At 41.1% G+C, this 12,995-nt stretch overlaps 1 protein-coding gene across 1 annotated transcript in view; it reads right to left on the reverse strand.

Moving 5' to 3' along the window:
• The window catches only part of LOC113146152 (cadherin-4-like), a 214,607-nt gene that overhangs the window by 47,387 nt on the left and 154,225 nt on the right, over positions 1-12,995 (reverse strand). The window contains exon 5 of the mRNA XM_026333461.1: positions 12,730-12,927. Coding sequence (XP_026189246.1) covers positions 12,730-12,927 — 198 coding nt within the window. The remainder of the gene's footprint in view (positions 1-12,729; positions 12,928-12,995) is intronic.

The following is a 12,995-nucleotide window of genomic DNA, read 5'->3' on the forward strand; positions in this document are numbered from 1 at the left end:
GGGATGCTGTAGCTCGCTGATGCTCCAGACAATGACACTGGTGCAGTGAGCAGGAGGACAGTAGAAACGGTACAGAAAACAAAAGTCAGAGCAAAACCTTAAAGAGCTTAAAGCCAGGCCTTTCACAGCTTTAAAGCCCAACAAACAGGGATAGCTGCTCCAAACACAAATGCCGACATACACAAACAGAAAGCTATGTCCCTATAGCAGTATACAGCAAAGTCTAACAGGTATAGAAAAAATGCAGGTAATGGCCAGCAGGTGACAAACAGACTGGTCAACTCTGAAAAGAAAGAACCTCTATGTGAAAGGTTTTAGGTGGCACGGCATATCACACACACTCCATCTGTCAAATGTACTCTGGTGCACGCTCAAAGATAAAAAGACACCTTGTGTGTTTTGCTGTGAGTCAGCAAAGTGTCTGCATTAAGAGCTTTCCTGTGGCCTTTTTAAAACACAGACTTTTACTCAGGCTTTGATGTCGAGCATTGTATCTCTTCAAAAGGTAGGGCAGGACTGATGTTGAATATCTCAGTCAGAAGTTGGGATTTTCAAAAATGCTCTTACCAACTGAAACATAAAACACAGTCTGTATAACATCTTGTATTCATTAGCTGGCGCAGACTGGGCATGGAGTCGGCGTGAACAGGTATACCTGTGTGTTAAAAATGAGTCTTTGTCCATATTCAGCCAAGTAAATCTGAAAATGCTGTTTTCATGTTGAGCACCAACCCTAACATAAAAGATACTGTGAAACTTAGGAAATACAGTCATACCCTCCTCCTCGGAAGAGAATTGAACTATTTCAGTGAGGTGATCATTTTAATTTGTTATCACCAAATACCTGGAAAACTATTGACATTCTCATCTGCACTTTGTGTTTAGTGGTAATTAGCAAATGTTACCATGGCAACATTCTAAATTAAGACAGTAAACATATCTGCAAAATATTAGCATGTTAATTGTGTCATAGTGATGTTATCATGTTGTTGTTAGCAATTAGCTATTTGTATTGCTTTGCCTAACTACAGCCTGACAGAGCTGTAGTGTCTGGTTAAGTCATTATTTATACCACAACATTTGAAAAATGGCTAAATCTCTTCTTTCTCCTACTTGTCCTCAAGCAACAAAATTACGTACTCCTTTATCTCCCACCTCGGTAGCTCTGCTAACTCTCAGGTTATTGTTCTAGCATAAATTGTGATTTTTATTGTGAATCATAAATGCTGAACTGAGACGCCTATCCAGTCACTATTTTATGATCGCAAACTTAAACAGAATCAAAAATAAATACCACTTACTACCAAACAAGTGTTTAACTATACTGAATAGTTAACTATACTAAATGGATGATCAGTATTAGTTGGAGGTGGCAGAAAGTCTGTATGGACATGCTTATGAGCCTGTTTGATAAAAGCTCAGTTTTACCTGTCTGCGGAAGAAAAAAAATGCCAATGTCATTTTTAGATTTAACAGCAGGGACACAGAGGACAGATGCATTTTCAGATTTTTTCAGACAGACTGAAATGAAGAGATAGGGTGCTCTTTGTGCTTTTGTATCCCTGCATTAGTGAAAATAACATGAAGTAATGGAAGTTAAGCAGTGAATGACTTTTCCAATTACTGGAGTGTGAAAGGAGTCTGGTCTTTAATGGTGCAGGCTTATGGCAAATTAGAGGTGCTATTCTCCCTAGCGGTAACAATGGAATGACTCGCCCTCCTCACTCCTTTCTTCCAAGCACGGAGAATAAAAATAAGGCAGCCATTGTAGTGGTAGACAAAGAGCGGCCGCACCCTTTAGCTTTGGCTTAGCAGGGTTAGTGTGTGAGGGCTGCCGCCTCACTATAACCCCGTCTCTCCCTCTCTGTCACTCTCTTTCATTAGGGGATTGATTAAATTGTGAAATTGAGAATGTGATGGATGCATGAATGACTTCTCCAGTCACTCCCCTAGGCTTTGACAAGGACAATATCAAGGACCCCCTGTTACTTCCTTTTCCTCCCTCATCCCTTCATCCTCAAGAAACCCAATCTGGATAATTAAAAAGTGTTGGAGACTTACAGAGGAGAGAGAGAGGGAGAGAGAGACACAAAGAGAGAGAGAGAAAGAGAGAGAGAGTGGCACAAAATCTGCTTCTATTGCATTTTCCCCAGCCATCAACCCCCCTGTCCAGCCCTCACACATAGAAACCACACACAATTTAGCACTGTCCACCTTTCATCTACCACTTTATTCCTATTCTTCTACCCCCTTTTCTCGTATTCTAAATCCATCAGGCAGCAGTGAAGAGCAAAAATGCAGACTATAAGGAAAACAGAGAAGAAAAAGTGAGGGGAGTAAGAGTAAGAGGGGGATAAATGAAAGTGGCTGTGAATTGACTGCATCAGCAGAACTCTGTAGCTAAGCCTGAGTCCTTTTGGCTGGAAACATGGAAACAGGAAGTGTAGATAAGTTGCCAGGACTTGTTTGATTGGACATCCATCTGGCAGGGTGGATTTCTGTTGTGAGAAAGAGCATAGAGGTTTCCCACATGTCCAGAAATTTGACCTCTTTGGGATCTTATGCTGCTGGAATAAATTTGGCCTGCACTGCCTTTTCCAGTCTAGTCAGAGAGACATCTAGTTTCATCATTGCACATTTCCATTGAACACAGCTGAGGATTTGTTTGGAAGGCGTGGCATACAGTAGATTCTTTCCAGCCTACAGGGACAAACACCCGGGGGTATCGTGAGGTAAACAGATGTCTAAGGACCCAGATGTGAGCAGAAAGGAAAAGGAGGAAAGGTGTCCAGGTACAGGTGGGAGCAGCATGCATGTTTGATGTTGACTGGAAGCCTGACAAAATGGGCTGCTCCCTGCCAAGCCTGCCCCTGCCAAGCACAGGCAGAAACTGAAGAGAGGCTAGACCTCACCATGCTGGTGTTTTAAAAAGTTACACATTCACATGTACATTCACAAAAACAAAGACATACTTGCTCACTGGTGTGTACACGCATGTGTATACACACACGCTCGGTCACACACCAGCCTCTAAGTGTCAGAATGTTTCCCAGGATGTTCTGGCTCCCACTAAGCAAGCGAGGAATTCTGCTTGGCAAACTCCACCTCAGCAAGGGTCCAGCTGTCATCTTGACAAATGATCCTTGGAAGAGTGAGGAGGTGTATGTTTGTGCAGCCATGCATGTGTGTCTGTGGACTCATGCTTGTGTATTTTTGCTGGAGCATCAGCACGTGTATAATAAGGGTGACATGCAGATGGCTGCTTGTGCTTTTTGAAAAGGGTTGCCTGTCGTCCCTTAATTGGTGCAGATGCAAAAATGAATCAATGCCAGCAGAGGTCAGTTTCTGCGCACCTCTTTCTAGTCCTAGAAGTCATCAGGAAAACATTGCTGAGAATCTGGAATCTGCTCCAGCCGCTTGGCTTGGGGCTGAGTCCTTTTTAAAGTGGAACTGACTATATAGCGACCAGCACAAATTACCTTATATAAAGAAACATTTTGCACAGCCTCAGATCAACCATAACAATGTCCCCTGTATGCTGCAATGCCAGGCGCCGTGCAAAGAGCTGTGCATCACTCTGATTTTATGAACATTGTGGGATGTTAGAGCTTTTATAGGGCATTGGGAGGAAATGTTCTTTTCTCCTGAAAAATGAACAGCAAATAAAAATGTGTAAAGCAACATCAGGGAGTATTGGCCAAAAACACTCATAAGCGAGAAGCAACCTGCAAACCTGCAAAGTTAAAGGGCGAGTTATAAAATAGTGACAACTTTCCATCTGGCGCTAAACTGTTTATCTTAGGAGCTGTTTCATCTTAAGATGCTTTAAAGCATTTCATTGCACGGTGAGGAATTTTATTACACACTCACATACACATAATGGTGATTGCTTGTACCGAATCTTTACGCGTGTCTGTATTCCTATGAGTGTGTGTGCATGTATTTATGTGGTCAGGAGATTTTTACCATCATACAAAAACATGATCATACCATGACAGTACCCATTATACTTGCATGAAAAGATTCTGATGGAGGCCTTTCATCGTAAATGACAAAGTAAATAGGATCAGATTATTCTCGTGCAGGCCTCATTTTTCATTCTCCCTCACATTTTACCTCCAGTAAAGAAAGAAGCAAAGAAGGGGAAAATGGAAAAATACAAGCACATTAAGTGAGATTAGAATTTTACATCACACAACTTGCATCCAAAAATGCCTCAGTTCAATTCAATCTCATGCCCAAGGACTTTTCCCCTCACAATTACTCTTTTCTTCCATTTCCACAAAATGCTGTTGCCTTGTGTTGAATCACATTTTATTTTGTTAGGCTTGTCTCTCAGGCAAACATTACTGAGCAGAGGTGGGAGGAAAGTATTACCTGATGGGCCAATCACAATGTCTTTTTGTCTGCTTGATCTGCTTGTCTTGCTTCCATGCTTTCCTCTGTGTCTGCCTTTCTGCTCTATTGTCATTTGTCCTCCAGTCTGACTACTAACCTGTCTGTCAACCTGTCCTTTCTATTTGACCGACCTTGTCTCATATCACCAACAATCGCTGCCACCCTTACTCCTCCCCCATTTTTTCATTGGTCCCCACCTCCCTGAGTCCCCTTCTGAATATCTTTCTTCCAATTTTCACTGCACATTATTTTTTCATGTCTTCAGAGGAACACAGATTCTTGGCTCTCCTTCATCCTACTGATCCACAGGGTCGCTGAGGCCAACCTCCAGGGAACCAGACAGAGGCTGTTTGTTAAGCTGTTATTTATCTCCTTCATAAAGTCCTCCTCATCTCCTATTAAAGAGCCCAGAACTGTTGCCCTTGACTCACACATAACTCTTGTGTCTTTTGCTGAGATGATTTACTGTTTAATTTAACACCAAGTGAACCCAGGAGGGAGCCCGCCTGGTGCTGCCTGATGTCATATCAGAGAGGAATGTGTTGGGAGGGATTTGTGAACATGTGTGTGTTTATCTATATGTGTGTGTGTGTGTGTGTGTGTTATGTGTGTCTGAGTGAGTGGGTGGATGAGGTACATTTTCTTTTTGTTTGTTCTTCTACTGTAAAGCCTTAGCAGTCGCAGCTTTGGGCCGGATTTTGCGCAACAAGGTCACAGCTGGATATTTTTCTCTTCAAAAACAATAAACCATATTTGACTAAGCCCGATGAACATGTTTTACAGGAATTCACACCACTAATTTTAAAATAATTAGATATTAAAGAATGAAAATTACATTTCAGTTACACTTCCCTGAACATAAGAGGAAACAAAGGCCAAATACTGTTGACAAATACTTGAATGTAGTGACAATTTGTTTTTCTCATCAATACCAGGAGATTGTAGGAGACTGTTTCCTGGGGCTGATAAATGTAATTACATTGAGCTCACTAATTTCATTAGAGGAAAGGAAATGAGGTTCATAAGGTATTTGCTATATGTCAAAACAAGACTACTGCACAAAGATGGGGGTTCTGGCTTTTAGTATATTAATGGATACTTGAGGAGAAACAATAATCTGAATGAAGTGTACGGAAGTGGAGTTGTCAAAGAATCCATAAGGTTATTTCCGTTCTATTTCATGACTGCTCTCGACCATCTCCTTGCGTGAGATATTAATGTACAGTCAGATTCTATTACTCTTCTTAAATAAGAGAGTCTCACTATATCCAGTTAACGGTAAAACTGCTTTTACAGTCAAATGTTTCATTAATGAGCCGACATGTCAGGATTGAACATTTTCCACCATCACAAAAACTCCAAAGCACTCTCTCCCGTTGTTGTTTTATTCACGCAGCCATTACTCAGGTCTAGCTGTGCGGCTTCATCCCAGCTGTCACAAGAATACACAGTGAATAGTCTTTACATCTTAATACTTCTTTTTTCACACTTCGTGGAGTCAAGGTTGATGTGCCTGTGCGTGAAAAGAAAAATCAGTGATGAACAACCAGCCATCCATCCATTAACTATACCACTTCTATGGAGGGTTGAGTGGGGGACTAGAGCCAATCACAGTTGCAAAAGAAGAAATGTCTGTATTTTGACTCAAAATGCAAGAAGTGTGTACAGAAGAAGTGTGTACAGCCATTATACACACAGCCTTTACTGTACTGTACAGGTTGTAAACTCTGTACCTAAACACAGTGGTGCTATGAATTAAATGCTAATACATATCAGTTTAATAATGAAAACAAATTACAGTTGAGGCACAGGAATATCATTAATTTTGCAATTTTTCAATCAGAAAAAAAACCCTACTGGATAAATTAACTTATTAAATGATTAGGGGAATCATTGGAGTCATTACAATTCATTGTTGGAAGTGGGCCATGGATATGTCTATATATAGTTGTAGATATTTTTGACAAAAATCCAAAATGATTAGGGGCATCAACCAAAAACAGACAGATGTTGCTGTATCATAGACATCCAGAGTCAAAAGAGGATCAGTAAATATGAGACAGTATATTTGGCCAAATGACTTGTAATGTCTCCAAACCAGGGTGGTTTGCACTGAAAGAAAATTCACAGCTGGGGATTTGGAAAGGAAGTAGCTTGTGTGAATTTTTTTGGAGGTGAAATTAAACAAAAAGCCAAGAGTTTAAAACTAGCCAAGATGTGTTACTGAAAAAAATAAATAAATAAATAAATAAAAAATAAATAAAACGCTGACATGTATGTTTGTGCGCTTCCCCCAGAGTGGACCAGTGGCTCTCCCTCCTTTGTCCTCCCTCTTCATGTTTTACAGGAGGTGCGCCCATATATGAAAGACATTTACTGTTACTTTCTTTACCTCCCTGGTTTTGATAGAGCTGATGTGTGAAGTAAGTGTATGGGTTGTTGAAGTTGTATGCTTGCCAAGACAAAAACCTTAGCAGTGCACAAGAACATTGAGAGACTACAAAACAAATCATAGCCCCAAACAAAATATGCTTGAATTCTTATACAGCAGTGAACATTTTGTACAGTTCATGTGTTTGATATGCTTTGTGTGGCCACACTTCAGTGTTTTCACAGCCTGAATTTATTGAGCCCAGAGAGCTGCGTGCATTTTGACATTCATAAGGCGTTCCATATGGGTAGCAGTGTGGTTCCTTAGTGACCGAGTTCTGGGTTGGACTGTGATCCTAAATACTTGTATTCCTTCATTTCTCCATCCTGTGGTTTTTCTGGCCAACTAGGTGAAAAAACTTAAGATGGAGTCCTGATTTCTGGGTTAGCTTTTTCTTGTCTTTGTTCAGGGATACAGCAGAAATGCAACCACACAAAACCCCACACAATGACACCATCTAAAAAGACAACCATGCAGGCACATGTGGGTTTACTGCAACCTTGCTTGCTGCCTGTGCAGGGCAAGTAATTTCTCTTTATGCCTGTGCATGAAGGAGTATAGATCCTTCTGTGTGATTGTGTGTATGTTTGTGAGTGTATGTCTCAGTAGGAGGGAGTGGAAAAGGATGAAGGCGGCAAACTGGAGCAGTGCTGGTGTTGGCTGGGTGGTGGGGTGGCAGATGCCAGAAGGCTTCATTAGACTCAAGGGAAGAGCCCATGAACAGCAGTTCTTTGGGAAGTCTATCAGACCTAAACACAAACACAGACGTGCCTCTAATCCCGGTCTAGCCCGACACTCTCTCAAGCTCCTTTTTCCCTGCATTTTTCTGTTGCTTTCTTGTATTCTCAGTCCCCCCCCCCCACAACCCCATGCATTCAACTCCAGCTCACATGTACAGTATGTTGCTTTTTGTTCCTCCTTTTCTTCCAGATTTTTTTTGTCTGTCTTTCTGCTGTTTTTGTTGTTGCTGTGTCTGTCAGCGAAGCGGAGCAGTCATTAATCAGTGGTAAATGTACGCAGAGGAGACAGCAGACACCTCAGGGGGGGAGTTCTCTCATTCTGCTCGAAAAAACGCTTTTCTCAACATGCTCCACAGAGAGAGATGTAGAAACGGGAGTGCAGGTGCTGCAGCAAGTACTATAAACGCAACCAGATGCACTGCAACACAAACCAAATCATATAAAAATGTCTGTATTTTGTGCGCTGTTTAGCATGCAGGCTTGTGAATCCACTACCAGGAAATAAATTCTTGTTAGAAATGACTTGTCAATAAAAGTAAAGGAAATCAGACACAACCCTTTCTTTTCATGTCAGTCAAATAAAGGCTTTAGACAAGTCCCCGTTTATTTGGCTTATTGCTCTCATTGCTGCTGTTGTCTCCATGGTATTCCTGTTAATATACTGTCCTGTGATTACTGAGGGATGCAGACGCACTTTATCGGAATATCTGGGTTCTCTGTCTCAAGGACAGCCAGCAGACAGAAAAATTTTCTACCAAAGAAATATTATCTAATAAAACAACAGTTTAGCTGAAATCACAGTCATTTTCACATCCCTCATTCCAGCTCTCAAAATAAATGTCTTCTCTCTCAAAATAATATCTCTGTTAGACAAACATGTATTACTGGGAGCAGAGGAGGTTTAAGGAGTGAAACAACAATAGCTTGTAGAAGTGAGAGGCTGAAAATAAAAAGAAAGACAGTTCAAAAATGATCAATTGATGAAAAATTAGATGAAAATAATGGATGGTTACAAGCTGTAAGTGTCTAGATACTGTATATCCCAGATTAGAAGTCGCACTGGAGTATAAGCTGCTTTTAACAAAAAGAGTTTTGTTGAACAGAAAAAAAAAACATGTATAAGTCGCTTCAGTGTATAAGTTGCATTTCTAATTATACCAATTATAGTCTAAATTAGCCTATGAAGAACGTAGGCTAGGTAAGAAATTCATTCATTCATGTCAAGTAATGTTAAACAACTGCGCCAACATCGAGGAGAAGGTGACACAGTGTCCTCCTCCTCTCTGGAGTTACCTGAAGGCAGACAATTAACTCGAAACTTTGTTTCAGCTGCAGACTTTACCTGCACTTTGAAGTCTGCAGTACAGCTCTTTCTCTTGGGCGGCATTTTCACTTGTATTACACTAGGAGTTGTAGTTTAGAGTGAACATAACTGTTTTTAAATTTTCAGCAGTACATTATTTTCTTCACGTGAGGCAAGAGTTCCAACTAACGCTAGTAACTACTGGACAACGTGACACAAATATACACATATAAGTCGCTCTTTAAGTCGCACTACAAGTCAGAGGAGTAAAAAAAGTGAGACTTATAGTCCAGAAAATACAGTACACATTAGTGCCATGTAAGGAAACAGCTAACTAATGCTTAAAGTGTGTGTTTTAGTCTTAAATGAATTAAATAACAGGAGATTCTTGCCAGGACGGGTAAAATGAGAAGATTGGTAGTAATTACCTACTGTATCATTCCATTCAATATGAAGCTGCAACCAGAAGATGAGTAGTGTTGCTCAGTGTAAAAAAGCAACAACTTCAGCGAAGCTCACTAATTAACACATCTCATTTGTTTAATGAGCTGGTAAGTAGTGAGCGTTAGAGGTGCTTCATTTTCAGTTACCATTTGGCAGCTACCTGTTTCCCCCTACTTAGTTAGTCATGTTTAGCTGTAGCTTTGGTAAAAGAAGTTAATATTTTCCACAGCATCCAACTATTAAACTATTACTATTTAAATTCTTACCAACTGACAGTATGTTAACTCTGTAAACAGTCAGACCCAGTGTGTAAAATCGATAATACCAGTAGCTCATCTGTCACAGCTACTCTGACAGGCCAAAACACACCTGTCGGTCTCTTTTTTTATTCTTCTCACAAGTCGGTGGAAAGAAAAAAAAAGAATTTTACTGGGTAAACATTTATTCATATCCCATCCTGCTCCATGGTTAAATTGTTGTTTCATCAGGGTTTGTTCATTTTTCTGGTAATAGCTGTTATAAAAGGGGGTTAAGGGAGTTGGGTGTTGGAAGGGGGTGGGAGGTAGTTATGTTGAGTCTTTATTTACCCAAGCACAAGAAATCAATGACTCTCTGCGGGAGAAGAAGTGTGTGGATCGATGGAAGGTTTCAAAAAGCCTTTGTGAAAAATCAATGTCCCTTACATGCTATTGATGGCTGTTTGGCTGCAGAACACAGAGAATGACAAAGAACACCTGTATATTGTGAAAAATTACTCCCCCCTACTCTTTATTTTAGTCCTTCTGAATCTCTGCTTTCATTTGTTTTCTCTAGAAAATGTGGTGTTTCTGTTTTCCTTCCACAGATATCTCAGATAGACTTGCATTTTTACTTTATTTAAAAGTTATGCACTATTCATATCCATGTGTTGTAAGGAAGCACGGTACTGCTGAAATGGGTGTCGCTAACACCAAGAACTCTGTGACACGAGAGACTAAAAATATTAAGCCTGAGCATAGCATCATGAACACTACACCTTGATGTACAATGGAAAAGCCTGAAGTGCTGGGGCAATTATTTCAGTGCTGCTATTAATAAAAGCAGTCAATAGCATCTCACTGAGCTCTGACACCGTTTTGTCTTTAGAGAGCGATGGGAGTACAGTTCTGCCAAGACGTTATCTAAGCAATCAGCAATTCCCTTGAGCCACGTCAGACTGCGCGCTCGGAGGCCAGTCATGTCCTGACACCTGCCCGATTCTGTGTCGGCCCGATCAAAACGGCAGTCCTGCAGACCTATGGAGAAGCAGGTGAGGGCTGCTGTCACCCTGCCTGTCCAACTGATGGCAACTTGGTCAAGGTAGGGAGAAAAGTAGCGGCATGGTGGGAAAGGCCGCTGCCTGCATGTCACTCAGTGCTGTGCTGGATGACAGAACAGCCCATTAGGAAAGGGGCCGACTTCACAGGCCATTAGGGGAGGCATCACATAGCCACAGCACATAGAGCACTGAGTAACAGCACAGAGGGAGGGAGACAGGAGAGGACATGAGAGAGAAGGACTGCAGGTGCAGTTTTACATCAAAAAAATGTAAATTATGATTAACTTAGAGTGAGAGATTAAAAAAATGGGTCTTCATATTTACATTAGATTTTTGGTGCTGTTCTGAATGAGGGAAGTGAAAAGAAGATGCACACAAGCCTTAATTCTTAACAGGGGACCAAAGAAGTTACAAAAATGGACTAAAGACATAAACAATAAGTACAGAAAAATCACTCCTTTGACATCCACCCCCCAGAGCCGTCTCCTTGTTAAAATCTCCAGTTCTTAGTGTGGCCATGTCTGCCCTCCAGTCATCATTAAAGAGAAAGACGGGAGCCTAAGAGCCCAACAGAGGCATCAACACGCATCACTTCTCCTCTGCTCTGAATGCTCCACTTGCAGCAATCCACCAGTCCCTGACGGACCTATTTACTGCACAAAGTGGAATGTGTTTGTCTGCGTACTATACTTCCAAATGTTCCTTTGATACCCTCTCTTTTTAAATCTCTCTTTTTCTCGGTGCCCCATCTCCTCTGTCTACCTCCAGTTCTGACCACCTCACGGACACAGCAAAAACATCTGGCTGGTTTATAGCTGGTATAGCGCTACTGAAGGACTCAGCAGGCTCAGATGAGAATGCTGCAGGATGCCAGGCTGATGGGACACACTCCAACTCCAAAACAAATACTTACATACTAACCCCCTTTGACTTGATGTTTTGTTTCACTATAAAAAAGGAGAATAAAAAAGTTTCCTTCAAGCAGCTCCCGAGGCTTTTCCCTGGGGACTGGATGAAACCCGGTAGAAAAACAACAGAAACAAAAGAAATAAAATCCTTCTTTTGCACAATTTAACACCCAAAAGAGATAGACTATGAGAATTTTGTAAACAGTGTGGAAAAGCTGATGGCTAGATATTCCAGATAAAGAGGGAATGAAGCAGTGGCCTCCTGGAATGATGTTTTTTGATGAATTACAATGTGCACCACAAGCTTAGGGTCTAGAGCTTTGTTATAAGAGAAACAAGCTGCACCTTCTGTTGTGACAGAATCTCTGAATTTTAAGCACTCTGCAGCTCAGGCCTTTACACTACCACACATTTACACTAACTTTTATTTATTCATGTTTTTTCCCTCTAACAGTCTTATACAGCTTTGACCTCCAACCTTCACCATATTGTGTTTATATTTTGTACAGAAATTAAATTTACTGCTGTGGGAATCAGTTGATTTTGCCACATTCCAATCATGAACGCTAAATGAGGTTTATTTGATACTGACTAGGCGGAGGTCATTTGTCCTTTTACCTGAAATTTATTTAGGTTTTAAACACACATTCACATTCTTACTGGGGCACAGGGAACGAGCCACTGTCTTGGTCTTTTGGACCTGAGAATAGCAGCTTTTCATACTTTCCTCTTATATCTCACAGGAGACCCAGAGTTATGGCTTCAGTAAAGATTCTGTGACAAATTGCATTGTTATAAAGGAGCTATTAAAATAGTATTGAACTTGGGACAACCTTTCTGAAATGGCCGGATAAAGAAAAAAAAAAGGATGCATAAAAGAGCAGAAATAATCATTCGTTTCACTGTGAACCCAATGGACCTCACATTGTTAGAGTTCAGCTGCTTAGCTGTTTTGGAGCCTGCTCTGTGTCTGGAGGGAAAACTTCAGAGGGCCAATCAGGGCTATTTAAATATCTTAAGAGTTTGTGGCTGTAATTACATCAACATAACCATTTGTGAGGTTGTGGAGAACAAACCAATTATGCTAATGTATTTCTGTTCTTTATCACCATCTATCACACACCCCCAATCAACCGTGAAGTGCCCTCCAGAAATCCCAGCTGTAAATTCAGAACAAATCAGTGATCTGTCACGAATCTGTCACTTACGCTGACGAGCATCTGAGGGAACGGTCCTCGAGAATTTTCTGCCACGTTGATTGGTGGGATCACCCAGTCCCTCTTCCGCCTCCGTAGACCCTCAGAGCTGTTCAGGCCAAACCCTGGGAACGTGATGACAAGAGGTGCTGCTCGGCATGGCTCATTCTTCTCTTTTTTCTCAGCGACTTGCCTCTCTTCCTTTGTGACCTTTAAGACAACACAAAGCTTTATTTAGGAGGCCGGATGTGTTGTTAACAGTAACTGATGTGGATAAC

Source organism: Mastacembelus armatus, chromosome 7 (assembly GCF_900324485.2).
Source record: "Mastacembelus armatus chromosome 7, fMasArm1.2, whole genome shotgun sequence".
Taxonomy (NCBI): Eukaryota; Metazoa; Chordata; class Actinopteri; order Synbranchiformes; family Mastacembelidae; genus Mastacembelus; species Mastacembelus armatus.